Raw genomic sequence first — 22,306 nt, forward strand, 5'->3', positions numbered from 1 at the left:
TGAATTGTACATCTTTGTTAAAATTGAATCTTGCCCCTTTTCACATACCCTTCTATGCACCAGCCATGGGTAGCTGTCTTGGTCCTGAAGTTGTGACTCAGGGCATCTAGAAAATATTCCTCTCCTCAGTTCACTTCTCCATCCTTCCCTTGCCCTATTTTACATATGTGTAAAGTTATTCAGATTTCTGACAGCTTCTCAACCAGTTATACATCAGATGAAGTAGAACTGAGTCCTGAGTGCCATGAAAGGTGATACAAATATGTTTTAGGAAATCATATTTTTGTGATCAGCTCTATTTTTTTATTTGAGAAATATTTACCTAATGAATTTGCATGAGATTTCATGTTAGAGCAAAAGACTTGGAGGTCTCTTTTCTCATAGACATTTAATTAGACCCTAATATGTAAACTGATTTGGAAATCACCAGTAATTTTTGTAGTTCCCCAAATGCCAGTCTGGTCAACATCAGCTGTTGGATATAATTTATATTTTATTATATGTGCAAGTCATATATAATTTATATTTTCAAATTCACTAAAGATGAATTAAGGGCATTATACACACACAAATATGGTCATATATAAATTTTAGAGACACGGTTAACTATCACTAAGTCCAATATCACTTTTTCTTCCAATTATAATGATATGCCATACTGAGAAACTATCTGGAGTCTTTTCCTGAATAATGTTTCAACATGAATGTCTATTTTTACATTTTCAGAATTGCAAATTTTTAATTTGTGTTCGAAGCAGTTATCACTTTGCTAATGTGTTCAAAATAAATTTGTTTATTCAATTTTATAAAGTTAGGTAATGACAAGCTGACAGGGAATTACAATACTTGATATATAAGGGCTTAACTTTTAACATACACATAATTATATGTATGGCAGTGTTTTTATACATTCATCTGCTTTCAACCTGCAGCTTTGTTTTTTATCATATATTAGGCAAACATAATTATGTAAAATGAGTATATAAACTTTCTTTCAGATTTCAACCTTCAGCCTCACTAATTAGGGACTATTGGTTGCTTGACATTAACCTTGAAAGCTGTAGGCGCCAGAAAGAAAGATGGCTTTGATAAGTGTGCGGAATAGAAATAGGCTGAAACTAAAGAACTCAGCATGCTGGATGATAAAGCTGAGCCCCCTAGGCTTAGCTGCAGACTTGAAGTAGAAAGCCAGGACGTGCGTTTGGGCGGGGGAGAGAGGAGCAGGGAGTCATGGGGGGTTTAGACATCAGAATTAGTAACTGTAAAGGTTTCTTTCCACACATATTATCTGTTCCAAGCACATTTATGTGCTTATTATCTAGTAGGCTTTCCGGATGTAGCAGGGAATAAGAAAGATACGGAAGATGCCCTCAAGAGCTTATACTCTACTGGGGAGTCACACACACAAGCAAAAATAAACGCATGCATGAAATACTGATAAAATGAGGTTTCTCCCAGGACGAGGAGATAGAAGAGAACAACAGGGGCACTCACCTGAGGAAAAGCTTCTCGGAGGAGCTGCTTTACTCTGAAGCTCAAGTGTTCAGAATACAAAGAGCAAGAAGCAGAGGCAGAGGTCCTGACTGAGGGGCCACAGCAGGTCTTCCAGAGGCACTGGAAAACACAAGGCAGGTGGAGCAGAAGACCAGGCAGCTGGAGCCCCGTGAGGCAGAGGATGAAGAGGAAGTTAGAGAGGCAGGCTAGGAAACCAGGCACTCTATCCAAATTCTGCAAAATTAATAGCTATGTATATATTCTAGAAGAAAGGATTTCTGTAGATCTTTCTCTGAACCTGAAAACCTCTTTAATTCTTAATAGATTAGGTGCCATAATAAGAGAATGTTTCACTTTTCAGAAGTCAATCTTGTACACTGACATTTCAATGAAGAAAATAATGAAGAGAATAAGCCCTTTCCCCCAATCTTCCAGCTGCAAGTTAAATCGCTGACCTGTAAGAGTCTGTTTACAGAACACATTTTCCCATAAAACATTTGCTTCATCATAGGAAGCATCCTTGCAGGAAACTTCCCTTAATATGCTTGTTTGTCACTTTCTTTAAACCCTTTTCTTAAGTTAAAGGAAAACACACACAACGCACACACACACACACACACACACACACCAGACACGAAAATCGGCAGAGATCTAAGATGAAGACATCCGAGTACAAGGGCCTGAGCCCCACCAGCGCATCCCTCCCCCAGCCCGGGGCCCAGCGCCGGGCGAGGAGCGGAAGGAATTAAAATGCCTATCACCGCGAGGATTCCGGACGGCGGGCAGTCTTTAAGACCCAGCGACTGCATTTGTCTGGAGAGGAAATGTTGCTTTTTGACAGATGAGAGAAATCCCCTTAGCGCTGGCTGAGGGAAGCGAGGAGCGAAGTCAGTCACCTGGTGGTGAAGGCCAGTAAAACAGCCGAGCTGGAGGAAATTTTCTCTCCCTCTCTCTTCCCCTCTCTCTCCCTCTTTTCTCTCCGTAGGATCCACCTCCTATTCTCTCAACTCTTTTAGCATAACCTTCAAAGGAGAACGTTCCCTTCAGACTTTATTATCTTCTTTCCCCCCACTGAGAGACTACCTCTCAGCCGCAAGACATTTTTTAAGTCTATGCAGGACTTCGGGGATTCGGTTATCTTGCCAGGGAAATTGATCATTGCTAATGTCTGGGACTCACAGTGTGCTAAATTAGCTACCAGAGTAAGCCTGACGGAGGAAGGCTTTTATCATCTACTCTTCTCTTCAGTTTGAACACATTTGCTTGAAATTTGCCGCATGATGCTGTCCAGGGAAGCAGCTTTTTTTCTTGGGATGCAGCAATCCGCTGGTTTCTAAGCTTATTGCAGAAGAAGAAATAATCTTCAATAGAGTGGATTTTTCCCCCTACTTGCTCGATTCCACTGAGCTGTGTTGCACCGCGGTTAAAGATCACCCGTCACCAAATCTCTGAGCAAGTAAAACAAAGTGAATTGTCGTTATTATTAATTTATTTATTTTTAGTATTTTTAATCGGTGGAGGCGGCGTGACCACGGAGAATGAGACTGAGAGAAGCTGCCAGGGCTTGGAGGAGGGTAATCATGAGTTTCAGCTGGAAACTAAAAGACTAGATTGCTTTTTGCTACAACTTGCCCGGTTCCTCTCCACTTCCTTTAGTTGCGCTCCATGGACAGATCAACCAACCTGGACATTGAGGAGCTCAAGGTAGGTGATGCTCCGGGCGGGCGTCGTTCCTCCCCTTCCCGGCTCTCTCGCTTTCATGCCGCCGCCGCCGCCGCCGCCTCCCGGCAGCGCCGGACTACTTGGGGGTCCCGCGGGACTGCGAGCGGGCACCGTGGCGCGGGGTTCCCGGGCCGAGGACGCGGAGGGCGGCGGGCCGGCTGCCTGCCCTGCGGGCGCCTCCCGACAGCAGCCGCCCTGTCGTCTTCCTCCCCGCCGCCGCCGCCGCCGCCGTCGTCAGTCACGGCGGCCTCGGGGTTACCCCGCCCGCGCCGAGCGCCCGCTCATCCCGCCGGGGCCGCGGGAGGAGGGGGGGGGGGGGCGTCCCCTGTCCGCCCGCTGACGCCTGGTTTCCCGGCAAAGTTGTCCGAGCCGCGCGGCCGCGGTGCTCGGACCCTCGCCGGGCAGCCTGCTTTCCGCTCGCCTCGGCATCTCTGAGGCGGCTGCAGCCGCGGCTCGGCTCGCTCCGCCGGCACTTCCTCAGACCCTTTCCTCTCACGGCCGCTGGCGCGGTTTCCTCACGAGGGGCTCGGCCCGGGGCGCGAACTGGCGTGCGGCCGGGAGACGGCTGCGCGTGAGGGAACCGGAGGTGGGGGGGGTCCCCTGCCGGCGGCGCCGCGGACGCGCCCACCCTGGGGGGACGGGGACACCCGCCGCGGCAGCCGGCCGCGGAGGGGGTGGGGCGGCAGCTGGGGAGCCCCGGGGCGCCCCTCCCCCGCCGTCGGAGCCCCAGCCGCCGCCGCCGCGCCCTCGCCGTCCGCGAGCGGCTGCCAAGGCAGGAGCACCCGGGCTAAACAATTTGCCCTTCTGTCCGTGGACACCGCTGCCTACAGTGCCCGTTTTTCTGTTTATCTTTTTAAAAAGAAGTTAAAAAAAAAAAAAACACAAACCGCACATTTAAATGTCCCGCTCAGTGTAAACGGAAAAGCGGGAAAGGGGGCGATACTGGGATCATTTTTTGATTCTGTCCTGTCTTCCCGCCTAGGCATTTTGGCCCCTCTCTTGGGTTTCAGAGGCTTTTTTTTTTTTTTTTTTTGGTTTGGCTAGGGACTCAGTCGGACTCTGAGTTGAGGACTTCAGAGAGCTCCCCACCCGCTGGCGAAACTTGACTTGGAGAGGGCGGATTGGAAAAGCCCGGGAAATGGGTCTGTCCCGCCAGCGGAGCGCGCAGGGGACACCTCTCCACCCCAAGTACGGGCGCCCCCGGCCGCAGGCCGCCCTCTGCCGGGCCTGGGTGCCCAGCTCCGCGGCTCCGTGCCGCACCCTCCCGGGCCTAAGGGCTCCTGAGGGGGGGTTGGCCGTGTAGGAAGCCCGCCGTCCACTTCACTTCCACTCCAGACTTTGAATTTCTTGGAAGACGTGGCGTGGGCAGGAGGCAGACTGGGTGCTCCAGAGTGGGCGAACAAGTTGCCGTGTTTGGGCCAAGGTCACAGTCAGCAGACCCGGGCCTTGACCACAAATTGTCCCCATTCACCTCTTTGAGATGGGGCCCCTTGCTGGGTCTCAGAACAGGTCCCTTGCTGCCTTTCTCCCAGCATCCCTGTCTCTTGGGAGAAGGTCTGGGTTTTATTTGAGATGCAAAGAAGACAGGAGCAACGTTTGCGTTGTGTATTTTATGTAGAGTTAGAGTGCCCAGAATGTTATTTTCTGGTTCACTTATGAGAAATTGAAAGAATGACTCCAGGTGATGGTGGGAGTAGGTTATCTCCCTTACAGACCGCTAGCACCACTAACTAAATCAGCAAAAGTGCAAACCCCACTATGGACACTTCTGTCTGTTGTTGTTAGAGGATCCCTGCTTAACCTCAATACATTGGAATTCAGAGATTCTCACAGTCTGAGGGTGCTGGAGCAGCAAAGGATAGAGAGCTAGAAGGGTTTGGGTGTGAGGTGCTTGTGTTGGCTATGACTGGGCAGAGGTGAAGGAATACTGCCCAGAAAAGATAGATTGAAGTCGATGAGAAATTATGTCAGGGGAAAACTCTTGAGAGTCAACACTGGCGAGAGAGGAAATGTAGTCAAGCCTTATTAGAAAACATTTGAGATTCTCCAGCCTGGGAAATAACTTTGTGCTGTCAGTTTTAACTACACTTCTGGAATACAGAGACTTCCGAATACTTGGGCTCTGAAACGCATGTACTTTGTAGAAGTGTATGTATTACCTATGGAATAACTAGTCTGAATTTCTTGTTAACAGCAGATTCCGTTGGCTTGGATTTTCTAGACAATTCCAGCTTTAGTGATTCTCTAGGGGTATCTCCCTGAAGAGCTTCCCAGGGTGATTTGTGGAGAGAGGGGAGGGAAAAGCTTTAGCGTTACTTGCCTGTTAGGATTTTTCTTCCTATGATCCTAGGAAGGCATATTCACATCAAAGTTTAGTTTTTGCGATGCTTTAAATATATGAAAAAAGCGATGTTAGGGATTTGATAAATAAATAAACGTGCATAAATTATAAGAATAGAGTTTAGCCAGTGTTAGATTAGCAATGTCATTAAGTGAAGCTACATTTTAAGAAAGGAAACTCCTGCTAAATCTTTATTTTTGTTGTAAACTATTTTCTCTTTAAGAGATTTTTAACAAGAACATGTGTATTTGCTGTGCTGGGGTGCAGAATTTATTATTGTACAGCAAATAAAATTCAAACATAATATGCATAGTAAAGGTCTTATTGGTAGAAAAGTAAAATATAGTGTGTGTGCAAAAGTTGCTAATGAAGGCAAGTATGTTTCATCTTCTATTCCACACACAGGCTCTTGATGAAACAGATCGGTGTTGAAAAGGGAGAGAGTTCTCATCCACAGAATTTTAGTCTGCTCTTTTTGCTTTGATCTCTATCTGTTTCTTTCTCCTATGAATGTATAAACTTTTCTCTGGATTTTGCCCTGGTGTTTGTTTTAAAGAAGAAACAACATCAAACAACTCAGAATATGGGTTGCTGCTTTGGAAATGTGGGTATTAATGAATATTGACACTTGAAAAAGCACCCTCTATCCTGGAATATCTGAGTTACAGAGTACTGTGTGTGCCTCTTGGTGTTTGCTATGTAAAGAATAGCTGTTAGCTTGTATTTTAGTTCTGTAGTTGCCCTCTGTTAAGAAGATATTATGGATTAGAACAGAGACTGCTAATTTTTAGAGCTGACACTTTTCAATGTGTTTTTCTGATTCACTTAAAAGAGATGTTGAGGCTGCATATATGGTAATGATTATGCACATGCTTCTGACTTTTTTGAGTCATCTTTTGAAATATGAGTTCTAATTCACCTATGTCAATTTATCAATTAAGAAAGTATGTTTCAAATGCTAATAATATTTTTTGGATAATTATAATTTGTTTTAAGATCAAAATCATGATGTACATCAACAGAATAGTTCTATTTTTCTAGTCATATTAGAACCCAGCTTTCACTTATTTATTTGTCAGTATTGCTTTTTGAGTGACATAACTGCCTAGAAGTTAAAACAGAGTTTTTGTATTAGTTGCAGAGCATGCACAATATACAACAGGATTATTTTTTCAATTATCATTTTGTTAGGTGCAAAAATTGTATAAACTATGTAGTTAATTCTGAGATGCATAAAACAAGTTTTCAGTAAGTTTAATTTTACTTTGTAAGTATTGTCCAGTCATTGTTGCTTAATTTTATCTTTTTATTTCAAATAAAATTTCATCTACCAAGAACTCGGGATTTGTCATTGATAGGTGAGCAAAATCCTTCTCAGAATAATACAGTTAGGTCATTAAGAAAGTATTGTATGGATAGAGAAATGATAATCCAGCAGAAAAGTGAATAGGTGTTTAAGCATTGGTTGCTTTAAAAATGCTGAGGCCTTAAACCACTTTCATTGCACATTCATCTACAATTTCAATTAAATAAGAGAGTTGGCACTTAAAGTAAGCCTAAAAGTGAGGTGTTTTTTTTTTGTTTGTTTCATCAAGAAGATACTCAGCCTAGGGAAGTTGAGCTCCTTGCAGTGTAGGAGGTTTTGTGATGAGTGTAAGTAGGTGGTATTTTTTTTTTTATGTTAGTCATTCCATAGTGAAAAATAGTACTCTCCAAAAAATGTCATATTTTTAGCAACCTGCCTGGTATATTCATATCTTGGTTTAGAATAAGAAACTCTATTTGTGAATGCTGAGTTATTTGGCTCTTTTTGCATTCATAGGGATTATAACTTCTCTCTGACCAGACCTAGTTCCAATTCTCTTTGGATAACAGGACTAGTCATAAAGATTTCACAATTAACTTTGGCTTTAAAATTATTATTTTACATGGATGAATCATAATCGTATAAATGTTTGGGATACAGTGTGATGTTTTTATATGTGATTACAATGTGAAATGCCTAAATCAAGTTATTAATATATTCATCATCTTTTTTGTATTGAGACAGTTCAAATTTTTTGCTATTTTGAAATGTAGAATCTATTATACCATAGAAATTTTAATATTCAAAAATATACTTATTTGAGGTTGAAAATAAACTTCAAGTTACAGTCATGAAAGATTCTTTCTGCATAGTGTTAGAAGAGATAGATCAGATCATATTTGATATGAGTGGGAAGAGAATGAAGAAAAATACATTCAAGGCAAGTTGTGTAAATGACTATTTTAGAAATCTTCAGTGGTCTGCTGTCATTACTAAGCACATATATTCCAACCTTCCTACTGGGTATTACAGTTTTGCTGATCTCCAGACTTTACCAATTGAAAATATATCAAATTTTGAAGGTCCAGTAAGAAAGAATATTTCAAGATTTATGGACTCAAAATCGTAGCTACACAAGATGGCTTAATGGTATATGACAATAAATCAGAGTATGTCTTTTGGGGCATTCATTTCATATAATATTTAGCGAGTTGTTTCTAATACTGTATTGGAATTTCTAGCTCCAATAAATTTAGCAGAGCTTACAACTTTAAGATACTAAGGAAGATGACCATTTATTTACTTTTGTTAATACTGCTAGGAAATTTTTAGTATGTGCATTAAATTGGTAACTGTTAAAATGAGCAACTTTGCATGCTATAGATTTTTATTACTTTAATGTTGAGAATTTGAGCTAAATTTGATAAAATTCATAGCTTCTAAAAATCTATGTAGCTAAACTTATTTTCTATAAATGGTGGTTTGTTAAAATGTCTCAGTTTTTATTTTACTCTGTTACTTATTTTTATTGCCATATATTTAAAAGCATGAGGTGACCTTATATCTTTAATGAAGCTAACTAAAAACTTCAAGGCTAACAAAAAATAATCATGTTTAAGGATTCTCATCTCTTCATGAAATGTATACAGCCTCATATCTGAAAGTTAATAATTGCACCAAGTCCTTTGAGTTTTCTTGATTCTTCCCAAACAATATTCGTGTAGATTGACTCTGAAAAATATTGCAACATTTATACTGCTTTGTAGATCTCCAATAGGTATCTAAAGTGTTCTATGCCAAGTTGACCTCAAAACTCTTTAAACATAGAGGATTTCAGCATCCAGCTTGAAAGGCTGTCATTGCCAGGACAATGCCCATCAGTGCAACAAGGGCTGAAGCCTTAGAAGTTAATTCAGAGAGTCACTCCACACCAAAACAGAGTTCACACAGGTGAGAATTCAGCGGCTCCTGAAAGTACTAACACTCTCACTCCAAGTCTAACAGCTTGTAACCTTAGAGGAGATTCATTTGTGTGGCAGAAAGGGTGCTGACCTGGTTAGGATACTGCTCAGAAGGAATTGATCAAACCAGCCTCTGACATCCACCAACAGTGGCTCCTGGGAATGTTCCTCAATCTTTCTGGTCTCAGGTTTCTCAGATGTTGCAAGGTGGGAATTGTGTCTGCTTATAGAATTTCGGTTTGATCAATCATTTTGCACTAAAGCTGGAGAATTTGTGTCTTGTAAACAACCTCTATATCTAACAACAAAAGGGAAGTCCTCTGGTTCTAGACAGTTGGGGATCTCTGTCCAAGGTACTTCTTTGGCTCTGCAGTTAACTCCCTGACATTGCCAAGACCTGTGACTGAGGAACACACTGTGAACCTCTGGACTAGTTATTCTCTAATTATTCTGCTGCTCTGAGACGATGGCTCTGAGCACTTTTTTGAAAAAAAAATTTTTTTTTTGCTTCCTGCTTGAAGGAAATTATTTTCAAATGGATAAAATTAATGGTCATTTTTATTCATCAGATATGTTTGCCTTTGAACACCACACCAGGCTTATCTGTTGAATATTATATTCTCATTTTATTGTATTCTCATTTGGATACCAAAATGGAAACTCAGAAAAATCGAGTGAAATGTTTGATTTCACAAGTTATTAAATCATGCAATAATGACTCAAATCTATGTCCTCTTTCTTCATATCCATATTTTGGCTCTTATGAGCAGGTCAAAAATCAAGGAAGCTCTTTATTAACTTATGATGGTGGAGGTTTCTCACTTCGTTCCTCTAGTGCTTTTATTTCAAAGAAAAGGAACAACATATGAGGCATAGTCATAGCATTTACTCTTGCTAGAGAATAAATGTTCCTATGTTTTTTTTAACTGTTTGCACATATTTTATCAGTTACTTCAGAGAAAATTACTGTTCATTGATATTTGTTGATAAAATCTAACAGCAAATGGTATATAAATCATGAGATTAGACTGCTGAATTATAGTTTTATAACCTTCAACCAATGGTTTATAATTGAATCCTACATATTTTATATAATTCCAGTAGTCTTCCTCATTCTTCTGCCTTACAGGTCACTCTGAATAATTTTCCTTTTGTTAGGACCATAAATTGAATTTAACCTCTAGTATACATTTGACATTTTATCTTGATGTCCATTTAGTTTCTATGTTATAATTAAAAAAATTGAATGAGGAATACTGACACTAAAATTATTACATGCTTAGCTTTTATGATAGTGCAGGCATTTAGCAATAAATAGTACATGATTTAGTACATAACGAGAGATCTCAATGGCAATATTTGAGACATAACAAAATTAAATGTGATTATATTATAAATATGATTTTGACTGTTGATGTGATTTTTAATACCATTTCTCCAAAATTTTGTTGGAAAAAGACCCAGAATCACAAATGCAATACAAATATAATTTGGGAAGGATGTTACTTTTATATTTGTGAGAGGGGATCGATATTTAATAGCTTCTATTTTAAGGAATTATTTTTGAAACCTTTGCAAGTCCTTGCACTTATGGGTCTAATGATGTTGTAATTTGAGTAATAACACATATTTTCTGCTTAAGAATCATCATTTTCTTAGATCTCTTCCCTTTCATCATCAGAATTAGATCTTGGCATTCTTCCGGAGACTACTTTCCTCCAAGCAACACAGTTTCTGTCGTTTCATTAGAATTTCTGCCCAAGGGACGTAGAGAAGGGAGCACAACAAAGCTATTTGGAGCTTTGGATACTGGGTGGTTCATGAAACAGCCTTACCTTGCTGGAACCTCACACAGGTGCACCTGCTTAGTCACTTCCTCAGCGGAATGTTTTATTCATGACTGTGCGCCATGAACATTCTGGGTTACTCTGAAAGAGTTAAAAGTGCAAGCACTAAGAGCCTACCCTATTCATCTTTGCTGTAAGCATCTAACTTTTCAGTTACTAACCCACCTTTTATCATTATCTACCTTATTACCACATTTGCTTTCAAATTCCCTTCTTTCTTTAGAATAGCTGGAGAAATATTATCTACCTAACGATAAAAGAGACTTTGACTCTTTCTTGAGTAGAAACAACAATTCAGCTGCCATGAGCAAAGTGTTTTTGTGAAACACGATATAATAAATCAATGTCATGAATGGGAAAATACTGTTATCATTGTGATTCCACAAGTCTATATCTACTCAGAGTGTTGAAAGTTTTTTTTTTTTTAAATCCAAAGCAGAAGAAGAACTAATTCAGGGAAACACATGGCTTATCTAAGGATTTATTGGATTATATGTTAAGTTTTACCTCTCCTTCAACATTAAATGATAACACATAATTTCTATCTAGCCTTAGTCACAGAATTATTTATTTTCTCCTAAGCAGCTGGTTGATATTTAATATTATGAATCTTTTTCATTATAAAACTGATAGCCTTTCCTTCTTTGCCTTAGTTCTTCCTTTATCTTAGAAGTGTATTTATGGCCCATTGCTAACAAATACTTCTGTCTTAAAAATTCTTGGCTTCATAATACTTTTATTTTTACTATCTTAATTATTTTATCAAAGAAATAATGCTTAAACATGAATATATACATTGTTAAAATTATTAAAACCTTTCACAGAGACTCAATTATTTTTATAATGTTTCAGTGGCCGTGCCTCAGTGCTTCTCATCTGCTCTTAACAGCTCATTACTCACTGTACATTTTCTTTAATTTGTCAGGACTGCAAAGTTCAGAAAGTTTGAATTATCATGCTATATGTTATCTAGTTATGCTGGGTGCATCATCTTCATTGTGTGTAATATCTGTGTAACCTGTGAATCTGTTTGCCACGAACTCGCCACACTCTTAGAGAACACAAGGCTGATATTGAATACTTGTGTTACCCGAACCTCCACTTATTCAGAGACATTCCATCTTAGATCATTATGAGTATTTTTTTTTTGTAGTTGTTCTCAAGTTTAGCCTTTGTGAAGAAAGAGCACTGTACAAGTATTTCTAAATCTCTGGAATTCTAATGTCATTTACTACTTCTATCTGAAGTGCAGGCATTATTTTAGGAGAAGTTAAAATAAATGAGCTCATCTTAATCAGCATTTTGTTTAATGTTTTCCAATCCACTTTGTAAAATCAATGTTTTGATCCTCTGATTGCTCAAGGCAGTAAGAGGCAGTTAGACGTTTATATATCTCATTTTATCTCATCAAGTTTCTTAAAGTTCAAACCTGAGTCATGGTTCAAAGAGTAAGCAGTTCTTCATTATTAAGTCATTACTGGGATAAATTATGGGCTTTTAGTAATTATAGATTGTGAAATACACAGCTGGATTAGGTTAAATACATACATGATATGATCCCCAATTTGCAATGTCTCTACTTAGGAATTTTCAGCTTTATGATGGTGTGACAGTGACACATCCTCAGGATAAACTCTGCTTTTCACTGTGCGTTTTGCTCTTTTCCTGGGCTAGTGATATTTTCACATGATGTTGGGCAGGGTAACAAGGTGAAGCTCCCACTCAGTCATTCTATCTAGAGGGTCAGAACTGATGCTCTAAGGTACACTATGCTATGTTGCTAAACTTCGTTGTTGGGTAGGTTGGATGTATTAAGTCCATTTTTTATTTAACAACAGTTTCAACTTTCGTATTTATTGAGAAGTAACACCATCAGAGGTCAGGGAATGTCTGTATTTTTTGCACATGGCAAGCATAATTGAGCATCTTTCATGTGCTTCTGAATCCGATCACAGTACAAACTTGTTTTCATTTTATAAGTACTTACCTGTTGTGACACATACATTTGTTCCATCTGTTTCCTAAAGCAACAGTAGCCTTTGATCTTTAATGAATAAAAGCACAATTAGCTTTAACATTTGCAAGGAATGTCTTTTTTAGCAACATCATTTAATATTTAGGTACATGTGAAGTATATTTCAGAAACTTTTGGAAAGATTTGGTTCAAAGTATAGAAAAATTTAGTACTATCCACTCTGTGCTATCTCAAACAATAGTTAATATGGTACTTCAACATGACATTCATAGACCTTCATAATTTTGTCAATTGTCCATGAACATAGAACTTTCTGTGTTCTCTGTCCTAGCTTTCTAATGTTTAATAAGGAGTGCTATCTCATTTGTAAACTGCTTGCTGTTAGTTGTGGAACTGTACTCCAGGGTATTCAGCATGCACAGTGGACCCAAAATCCACAAGCCTGATATCTCATTTCTTCCATATTGATGAATAGTATCAGAGCAGAAAATGACTAAAGAAGAAACATCAATTAAAATTTTGGAATGTTAACAGCAGTTTATAGTTTAGTTTTAACAGAAAGAATGTAAATAAAAATGAAAATTAATAGAATAAATACAATGTTTCTATGCCAAAAGAACATTTAACTTAACTGATTTTCTGTATTTCCCTTTGATTTAAATATCCCAATATCTAGATTTTGCATTACAAGTTTCACTGTGGTATTGGTAGATATAAACATTATAGCCTGTTAGTATATGTTATTGAATTTCTAGCAAAAATTTGACTTTTAAATATTTTCATGGTTTATAAGGCAATGTGTACACTATACGGATTCTTACTTTTTTGATCTTTTTTAGGATCGCTTAATAGTTCCTTTACGTATGCCTTTTCCATAGTTTGTCTGGCCTGAAATTTGGTCTGTGGTATTTTTCTGTAGTCTCCTTACACGTACTTCCTAGATAAACTTAGATATTCACACAACTTTTAATTTTATTTACAAGATGATACTACTCAGTAATTCACCTCTTACCTCTCTCCTGAGATGCATGCCCTCCACTCCAATTTTCACTAATCTACCAGAAATCCTTATCTTGATGTGGCATAGTCACCTCAGTCTGACAAAACTGAGCATACTCTTTGACCCCTGTTGAATCTGCTCCTGCAGTCTTGTTCAGGGTTTCACCATCCAGTTAGACATCTAAGTGGAACTCTGGGAATTCTCTGTGTGACTCATCCCTTTTCATCATTCCTCTCACCCATTTCATCAGTGAATCCATTATAACTTATAGATTGTGTTTTTCCCTCCACATCTTTTGTTGAAACCCTAGGTCGAGTTTTCATTTTTCTCTAATTTGTCTATTCCAAGCAGTAGATTTGTATTTCTTATAGTGCTGTTGACTATATGATAGTGAATGTGATGAGGCCCTACAGATTTGCATATTCTCTTTCATTTGGAGAAAGTCCTTTCTGGATAAACTGGGAGAGATTAGCAATATGGCATCACAGTTAGGCCTGATGTTCCATGGAGAGGATTTTGAGATTTCTAGATATTCCTAAGGGTACTCTCCCTAATGAAGAAAAGTTGGTCTCTGGAAGCTAGATCTGATAAAATTATTGATTAACTGTGATTAAGTTGTTAAGAGAGGAAACAGGCTATTTGGAGATAATAATGTTCAATTTTGATTTTCTGTCTTGATGAAATCTTAGTGTATCACTGTCCCCAAATCATGAATTATGTTTGACAATTTCCTTAGGTGGTTTCCCATGTTTTTGACAATTTGATCAGATTTCTTATAGTCAAAAATATTATGTGCTTCTGGGAATTTCACGTCTCTGTCTCCACGAGGTGGCCTAAAGACAGTATGATAACAAGCCAGCTAACTGAGCAGAGAGGTGGATGTGGAGATGACTCCGTGAGGATAGGTTGGAGCGATTGAATTCTGAAATGCATATCATTCCTAAAGAACTTGGTTTGTTGGATACATGCAAGTCTGTTCGTTAGACTTCTAAGTGCTTTATCATTGTTATCCTTAGTGTTTTAGTAAGAGTTGCCTGATCATCACAGCTATATTTTTAGCTGTTTTCTCAGCATTATTATGTGGGGGTATGCACAGGTCAAAGTAGGAACGGGATTATAAAATCTAACTAAAAATGTGATAACAATGGGTAGGAAGGGATCTCCTAAGAAACTGTGATATGCAAAGAGTGAGGAGTGATCTATGGCTCCCCAAAGGGAGATTCTTCCTTATTAAAGAATCATCTGGTTTCCTGATGGTTTTATCCAACCAGTATCCTTCAGATCTCTTTTTAAGGACATAATAATAATATTTTGTCCTCCATCTACTTAAAATTCTTTGTTCATTCACTATTGCTTATTTTATAAACCATATTCCTAAGCATGATATACAGCTTGCCCATTTCCAGGATATCAATGAATACTCTTTGCTACCATCCAGCGCACGCGCGCGCACACACACACACACACACGTTCTACCCCAATTTCATTGAATAAGTTACTTGTTCTCAGCCATGCTGGTTCCTTTCTCTGTTGTAATGCATATGTCCTTAGCTGAAACACATCTCTATTTTTTAGCTGAAAGAATTCCTACTTATTGACCAGATGGGTGTTTGTTCCTTTGAGTGCCAGTAAACTGCACATTTAGCTCCATCATACATTTCTAACCAAATTGCATTGTGGTAGAGATAATGATCTGTATGTTACCAGTTATCTGCAATGTGTTGACAATTGCTTAGTGAAAAGTAACAGTGTAAAGTTAACTTATAGACGCTCTGAGTGTTCTCAAAGTGTGGGCATTCACTTTTTGAAGATCAAGTTCTATATATATCCATTTGAGTAGGCATATTATTCATGCTGTTTTTATTTTCCGTACTTAATCTAATTTTGTTTGCTTTGATAATATATTTGCACTTAATTTTTAAAATTCTTCTTTGGATTCCTCTCAAATGCTTTGATAATATAGCCTACTGACACATAATTTTAAGAATATTATGACCTAATTGAAATACAAAGGAGAGATCAAAATAAAGAGAAAACATTTGATAAGGAGATTCTATGTATTTCAAAGTATGTTATGACTTAGTGAATGCAAAATGATGCAACTAAGATATGTGTGGGCCACTCAAATTCCATCCATGAGTGGTGTTCCATGTGCTGATCAACTGGGTAAAATTCAAACAAAGCCAAGTGCAGCATTTCTTTCCATTTACACAGAGATTGTATTCTTAGTTCATTAGATTGTGTAGAATCTTTGCAGTGGGCTTAGGTTTCCAGCAGTTTTGTGTAACTGTTGCAAACATTGCTGGATTTTTCAGCATGTCAGTCTTCCTCCCACCATATGAGATAGTGTGTTTATCCAATGGGTCAATATCACCTCTGCTAGCCCTTTTTGAATTAGCTGATGAGAAGGTGGAATTTGGTCTTCAGTATTGCTAAAATTTTAAATGGAAATGAGGAAACTAATCTTGTAGGCTACTAACTGCAGTGCACTACTGTGGATGACATGCTGCAGAGGAGGGATGCAGCAGACCAGAGAAGAGAGAAAGAGTTCTATTTCTTCCAGCGTCCTATGAGAGTCCCTTGCAAATGCATTTTGATCCTCTTTTTTTTTTTCAACCACTTTCTCCTACTGCATACACACATTAGCTATGTTTGATTTCACTCATTTGCAGTTAAGAGTCTTTTCTCAAATCCAGAGGAACTGTGGGGTTTTCATATTGACTTTGACTTCTTGGAGCAAATATAATCATTTGCGATATACAGTAGCTTATGCAATTTTCTACAAGCTCCTACTTCAGTTGAATTCAAATTGTCTAGAAACTGCATGCCTACAGTTCAGCTTGTCTTTGATTGTAACCAAAATTGTCCAGCTAATGAGAGTTGGGGCAAGGCAGGATGCCATTTGTCATGGCCTCAGTTAGCCACTGTTGTTGTTACTCATGTTAAGAGAATATGCTCGACATCAGACCCATGATTCTTAGACCTCATGGAATAAAACTAGATAACAAAAAGTTTGGAATAGGTCTTCATGTCTGTAAACATCAGTCTACCCTAGCATAGTACAATACTGACTTTTGAAGTACTATTTCCACATGTATTAATTACCTCAAAAACTGGTGGCTTTAGTATATTGTTTAGACTATTTTAAAGAGTGTGATTTTCCCTGTATTTCAATTGCTAAGTATACATATAGGCAGTGATAGTTTCAGTTTGTTCTTGAAATGATTTTACAGGTCCATATCTTTAGTTATGATTATTTTATAGGTCCATGTACTTCGATGGTATTGTTAGAACTGTATCTATGTCATTTGTAAACATTATGTTTAATAAGAGTGAATTTTGCTTCTAAATTATTTTTACAATTATCATAATGATATTTCTTCACTTTAAACATCTTTGTTTTATTCTTGGCACATAAAAAAGTATTTTCCACATAGTAGGCAATTCATGAATGCTGAAGTAATCATTTTTGAATGAAACTTGTTTTCTAATACTGATCTTTCGGCTTTCTCCCATTGAGATTCATTTTTGGATGTAATGAATACGAAATTGGAAATTATCTATGTTCTGCTGCAGATCTCTCCTTACTTCAATCTCCTGTTTGATTCAGTATTCTGAATCCGGGGCAGATAATATTCAGCATTCCGGTAAATATGTCATCTACTTAGGCTCCTGAGACTACTTGCACTACTATATAATAAAATTAATGGGATATGAATAATGTCACTGGAACTTGGGTAAAGTTCCCACCACAGTCAGTCAGTCATAAAGAGAAGTACATGGTTTTACCTGATGATCACTGTACTGAATTTGGCCTTTCTGATTCTTGACAAGGGAGTAATAGGAAGTAAATGATAGAATATCAAATAGAAGCTTCAGCTGAAACTTTGCTTCTGGTCCATTAGAACTTATGGATTAGATTGACCAGTGATGCATCGATAGCACACCAATCAGGATTATGAGTTTGTAATTTTGTGCACATAACAAACTTACATGTCCGTATAAAATAAATCAAAACAAAGGTTTATTTGAAGAAACACATGAGAAAGTGAAGGAACGTAGTCCCATGACAGTAACCCACATCTACATTCTGAGAGTTAAATAACACTTTGTGATGATAACCATCCACCTAGTCAACTATCTTACATTAAAGTATGGAATGCATAGTTAATGAGCGGAGTTTAATTTGAATATAAAATGTCTTTCCTTTGCTAATCATGGAGAACTTGGAGACAAGTCGGACAGAGCCTTCTCACTGAAAGAGAAATCTGATGCAATCTAGCTGTGTTGAGAAACCATTTCCAGCACATGGTCTGTCTTTGCTCAGCTTTGGAACCACATAAACATGGCTTAATTTCTAACTGCACTTGTGAGCTCTGTGACCCTGGGCAAGTTATTGAACTTGATTAACTGTCAATTACCTCAAATGTGGAGCCCACACTGTGCATAGCAGGTGAAACCCCTGCCTGTAGTGCCAGCATCCCATTTGGGCGCTGGCGCTGGTTTGAGATCCTGTAGCTCCACTTCTGATCCAGCTCTCTGCTATGGCCTGGGAAAGCAGTAGAAGATGGCCCAACTCCTTGGGCCCCTGCATCCCCATGGGAGACCCAGAAGAAGTTCCTGGTCCTGGTTTCAGATTGGTGCAGCTCTGGCTGTTTGCTGCCATTTGGGGAGTGAACCAGCAGATGGAAGACCTCTCTCTCTCTCTCTCTCTCTCTGCCTGTGCCTCTCTGTAACTCTTTCTTTCAAATAAATACATACATATTTAAAAGTTACCTCAAATGTGAAAATGGATTAATAAGTATACCTGTTGCATATGGTAGTGATGCTATAATGAGATCATTAGATGGTACAGACACCAATACTTGATGCAGAGCCCTCAATCCGTGTATTCATTCTTCTCTCATTATTATTTCTAATAGGACATCAGTGAGGACTAGTGAGAGTAGGTCAGACATGATTGAGATATGGAACAAATGAGTGTGTTCAGTAAGGTTTCGGGTTTACCCTGGAATGATGGGTTGGCTTTGTGGGACACTAATGGCACGTGGCCATGTTAAAAATCTGCCCTAGGGGTGGGGACATTGTCTAGGGCAGCATCTAGAATGCCACTCAGGATGCTTGCCTCCCATTTTGGAGCTCCTGCATTTAAGTGCCAGCTCAGCTCCTGATTCCAACTTCTTGCTAATGCACATTTTGGGAGGTAGCAAACAATTGCACTTGATCTTAGTCTAAAGAAAAGCAATTGGTAGTAAGCATTTGTTCAAGTAGTTGGGCTCCTGCCTTCAGCCTGGCCCAGCTCTGGCTGTTGTGGGCATTGGGCGAGTGAACCAGTGGATGAGAGATCTTTCTTTTTCTGTCTGTCTTTCAAATAGAATGAAAAAGCTGTCCTGGGAGGAGACTTGAGTTTTGGTCTTTGCTTGGCTCTATGGTAAAACTAAATGTAAGTGCTAGAGTTTAATAATCAAAAGCTCTCCAAAGGTTCTTAACTGCCTAAAGGCAGCTTTTAATTTTAAACACCAAGAAAAGTCAATCAGCCTACACCTAAAAATATGCATTGGAATGTGTTTTGCATGCATTAAAACCTAATTTCACATCTCACCAAGTTTAACTACTTTTTTGCTCAACTAGTCTCAGATTCTAGGTATTTTACTTATTGATTAGGTTGCACAGTCTGTATCAACTTATATTGGCCTTTATTAAGTAACAATTCTATTTGTATACATGCTTTAAGAAATGATTCCTTTAGATACTTTAAAATATAACATCTTTCATCATGTAGGAAAAGATATACACTAAAAATAATTTCCTCTGAACCCACAGGGTAAAATAATCTAATAGAGTAGAAAACTTTTATTAAATTTATATTATATAATAAATGGACTGTATTTTACATGAAATTTATTGTGGGTGTGTTTGTCAGAGTAAAGTTAAATGATGTTGCTTATTTTTTTAATGTTTATTTTCATCTACTTGAAAGGTGGATTGAGAGATTGAAAGGGGGAGGGAGAGAGAGAAGGGAGAGAGAGGGAGAAGGAGAGGAAGAAGGAGAGGGAGAGGAGCCTAGAATGTAGTCCAGGTTTCCAATGGGGGTAACAGGGCCCAAGTACTTCAGCCTTCATCTGCTGCCTACCGGGATGCAGTAACAGGAAGCTAGACTGAGGTAACCAGGACTTGATCTGTTACTTGGATAGCAATGCAGGAGCAAGCAGTGGCTTAAACTGTTGTATCACAGTGCCTACCCCTGTTTATTTGTTTTAATATGTAGCACTTTTCAAACATGGACCCATTTTTCTTAAGCCTTATTGCCATTGCTTTAAGGGATCTTCAAAGAGTTTGTTGAAAATACATATATGGGAAAAAAAAACTATACATTGATTTCAAAATTTTTTAGTTTTTAAAATTTTTATTACTATAAAGAGAACAGATTTCATGTATTACATAGAAACAATTTTAAGAAGATGAACATAATTTGTTCCCTCCCACCTCACTCCTACCTTCTTTCTTTTTTCCCTTTAACTTTTTAAAAAAGATTTATTAATTTATTTGAAAGAGTTACAGTGAGAGAGAGAGAGAGAGAGAGAGAGGGAAGGAGAGAGAAAGATACTGTCCATCTACTGGTTTACTCCCTAGATGGCCATAACATCTGTGGCTGGGCCAAGCCAAAGCTAGGAGCTAGGAGCTGCTTCTGGGTCTCCCACATGGGAGAAGAGGCCCAAGCACCTGGCCACCTTCTGTTGCTTTTCTCAGGCCATTAACAGGGAGCTGTCATGAGTGAAGCCACAGGGATTTGAACTGGCACCAATACAGGATGTCAGCACTGCAGGAGGTGGTTTTACTCACTGTGCCACAATGCTGACCCCTTTCCTTTAATTTTTGAAATAGTATAATTTCAATTTCTTTATAATCACAAGCTTAATATACCACTCAGTGTAATGCTCAACAAGTAAACAGTAGAAAGACCACTGTTCCACAGGGTTTTAGACAAGGACTATAAACAAATATTAAATCATAAGACATTTCATTCTTATACATTTTTTTGTATTCTATATAAACTATCATGTATCAATGAAAATATGATATTTGTTTGTCTGTTTGGGACTGGATTGTTTCACTTAACATAATGGTCTTCTGTTGCATCCAATTTGTTGCAAGACAGGATTTCATTCTTTTTCTGGCTGAGTAGTATTCCATAGGGAATATATATATATATATATATACACACACACACACACACACACACACCCCACAGTTTATGTGATCATCAGTTTATGGATGTCTGGATTGATTCTATATCTTGGCTATTGTGAATTGAGCTTCAATAAACAAGGACGTACAAGTAATGCTTTCATTTGCTGATTTAATTTCCTTTGGGTAAAATCCCAGGAGTGGGACAACTGGGTCAGTTGGTAGATCTATATACAGATTTCTGAGGAATCTCTATACTGTCTTCCGTAATGGTTATACTAGCTTACATTCCTACCAGCAGTATATTAGGGTACATTTTCCCCCATATTCTCACTGGCACTTATTATTTTTAAATTTTTTTGGTGGGTGATAGCCATTCTAACTGGGATATGGTGATACTTCATTGTGGTTTTGATTTGCATTTCACTGTTGGCTAGTGATCCTGAGAATTTTTGCCTGTGCCCATTGGCCATTTGTATTTCATCCTTTGAAAAATCCCTGTTCATGTCCCTTGCCCATTTTTAACTGAATTATCTGTTTTGTTGTTTCTTAAGCTCCTTATATATTCTGGATATTAATCCCTTATCAGATGCACAAAAATAGATACTTAGACCAATGGAACAGACTATAAACCCCAGAAATTAATCCATGCATCTACAACCAACTACTCTGACAGGTGAGATAGAATCACTCCCTGGAGAAAGGACAGTGTCTTCAACGAATGCTGTTGGGAAAATTGGATCTCTACTACTGAAAGTATGAAGACAGACCTCTATTTGCACCTTATTCAAAAATTAACTCACAATGGATCAAGAATGTAAATTTACAACCTGATATAGTCAAATTACTAGAGGAAACCATTGGGGGAACTCTCTAAGACATTGGCATAGGCAAAGACTTCTTGGATAAGACCCCAGAAGCACATGCAATAAAAGCAAAATCAAATGGATTACCTCAAGCTAAGAAGCTTCTGCAAAGAAAAGGAAGAACTCCACAAAGAGGCAACTGACAGAATGGGAGAAAATATTTGTGAAAATTTTAAAAGATTTATTTATGTATTGAATATACAAAATGTCAGAGAAAGGGAGAGTGAGAGCGAGAGCAAGGGAGAGATTGATCTTCCATCCTGTGATTCACTCCCCAAATAGCCACAACAGCCAAGGCTGGGCTAGGCCAAAGCCAAGAGCTAGGAACTCCATCCAGGTCTCCCAGGTAAGTAGCAGGGGTACTTGGGCCATCATCTGCTTTCCCAAACACATTTGCAGGAAGCTGGATCAGCAACAGAGCTGTTAGGACTCCAAACTGTCATTCTGATATGAGTTGCTGGTGTTGCAAACAGTGGCTTAACCAAGCTACACCACAACACCAGCCCAGCATTTCATATTTTTCCCCACAAAATCGACATTTTTTAATTCCATTTTTTCCATGAATTAAAAAAAATTGTTTGAGATACAGAGAAAGTGAAAGACAAA

At 38.6% G+C, this 22,306-nt stretch overlaps 1 protein-coding gene across 2 annotated transcripts in view; it reads left to right on the forward strand.

The window, feature by feature from the left end:
• The first annotated feature begins 1,950 nt into the window (after positions 1-1,950).
• SGCZ (sarcoglycan zeta) overlaps positions 1,951-22,306 on the forward strand; it is a 1,232,459-nt gene continuing 1,212,103 nt past the window's right edge. For both annotated transcript variants that reach the window (XM_017350432.4, XM_089327274.1), the window contains exon 1: positions 1,951-3,198. In XM_017350432.4, the coding sequence (XP_017205921.2) occupies positions 3,160-3,198 (39 nt within the window). In that variant the 5' untranslated portion in view covers positions 1,951-3,159. The remainder of the gene's footprint in view (positions 3,199-22,306) is intronic.

Source organism: Oryctolagus cuniculus, chromosome 2 (genome assembly GCF_051225735.1).
Source record: "Oryctolagus cuniculus isolate XC-2025 breed Fujian yellow rabbit chromosome 2, ASM5122573v1, whole genome shotgun sequence".
Classification (NCBI taxonomy): domain Eukaryota; kingdom Metazoa; phylum Chordata; class Mammalia; order Lagomorpha; family Leporidae; genus Oryctolagus; species Oryctolagus cuniculus.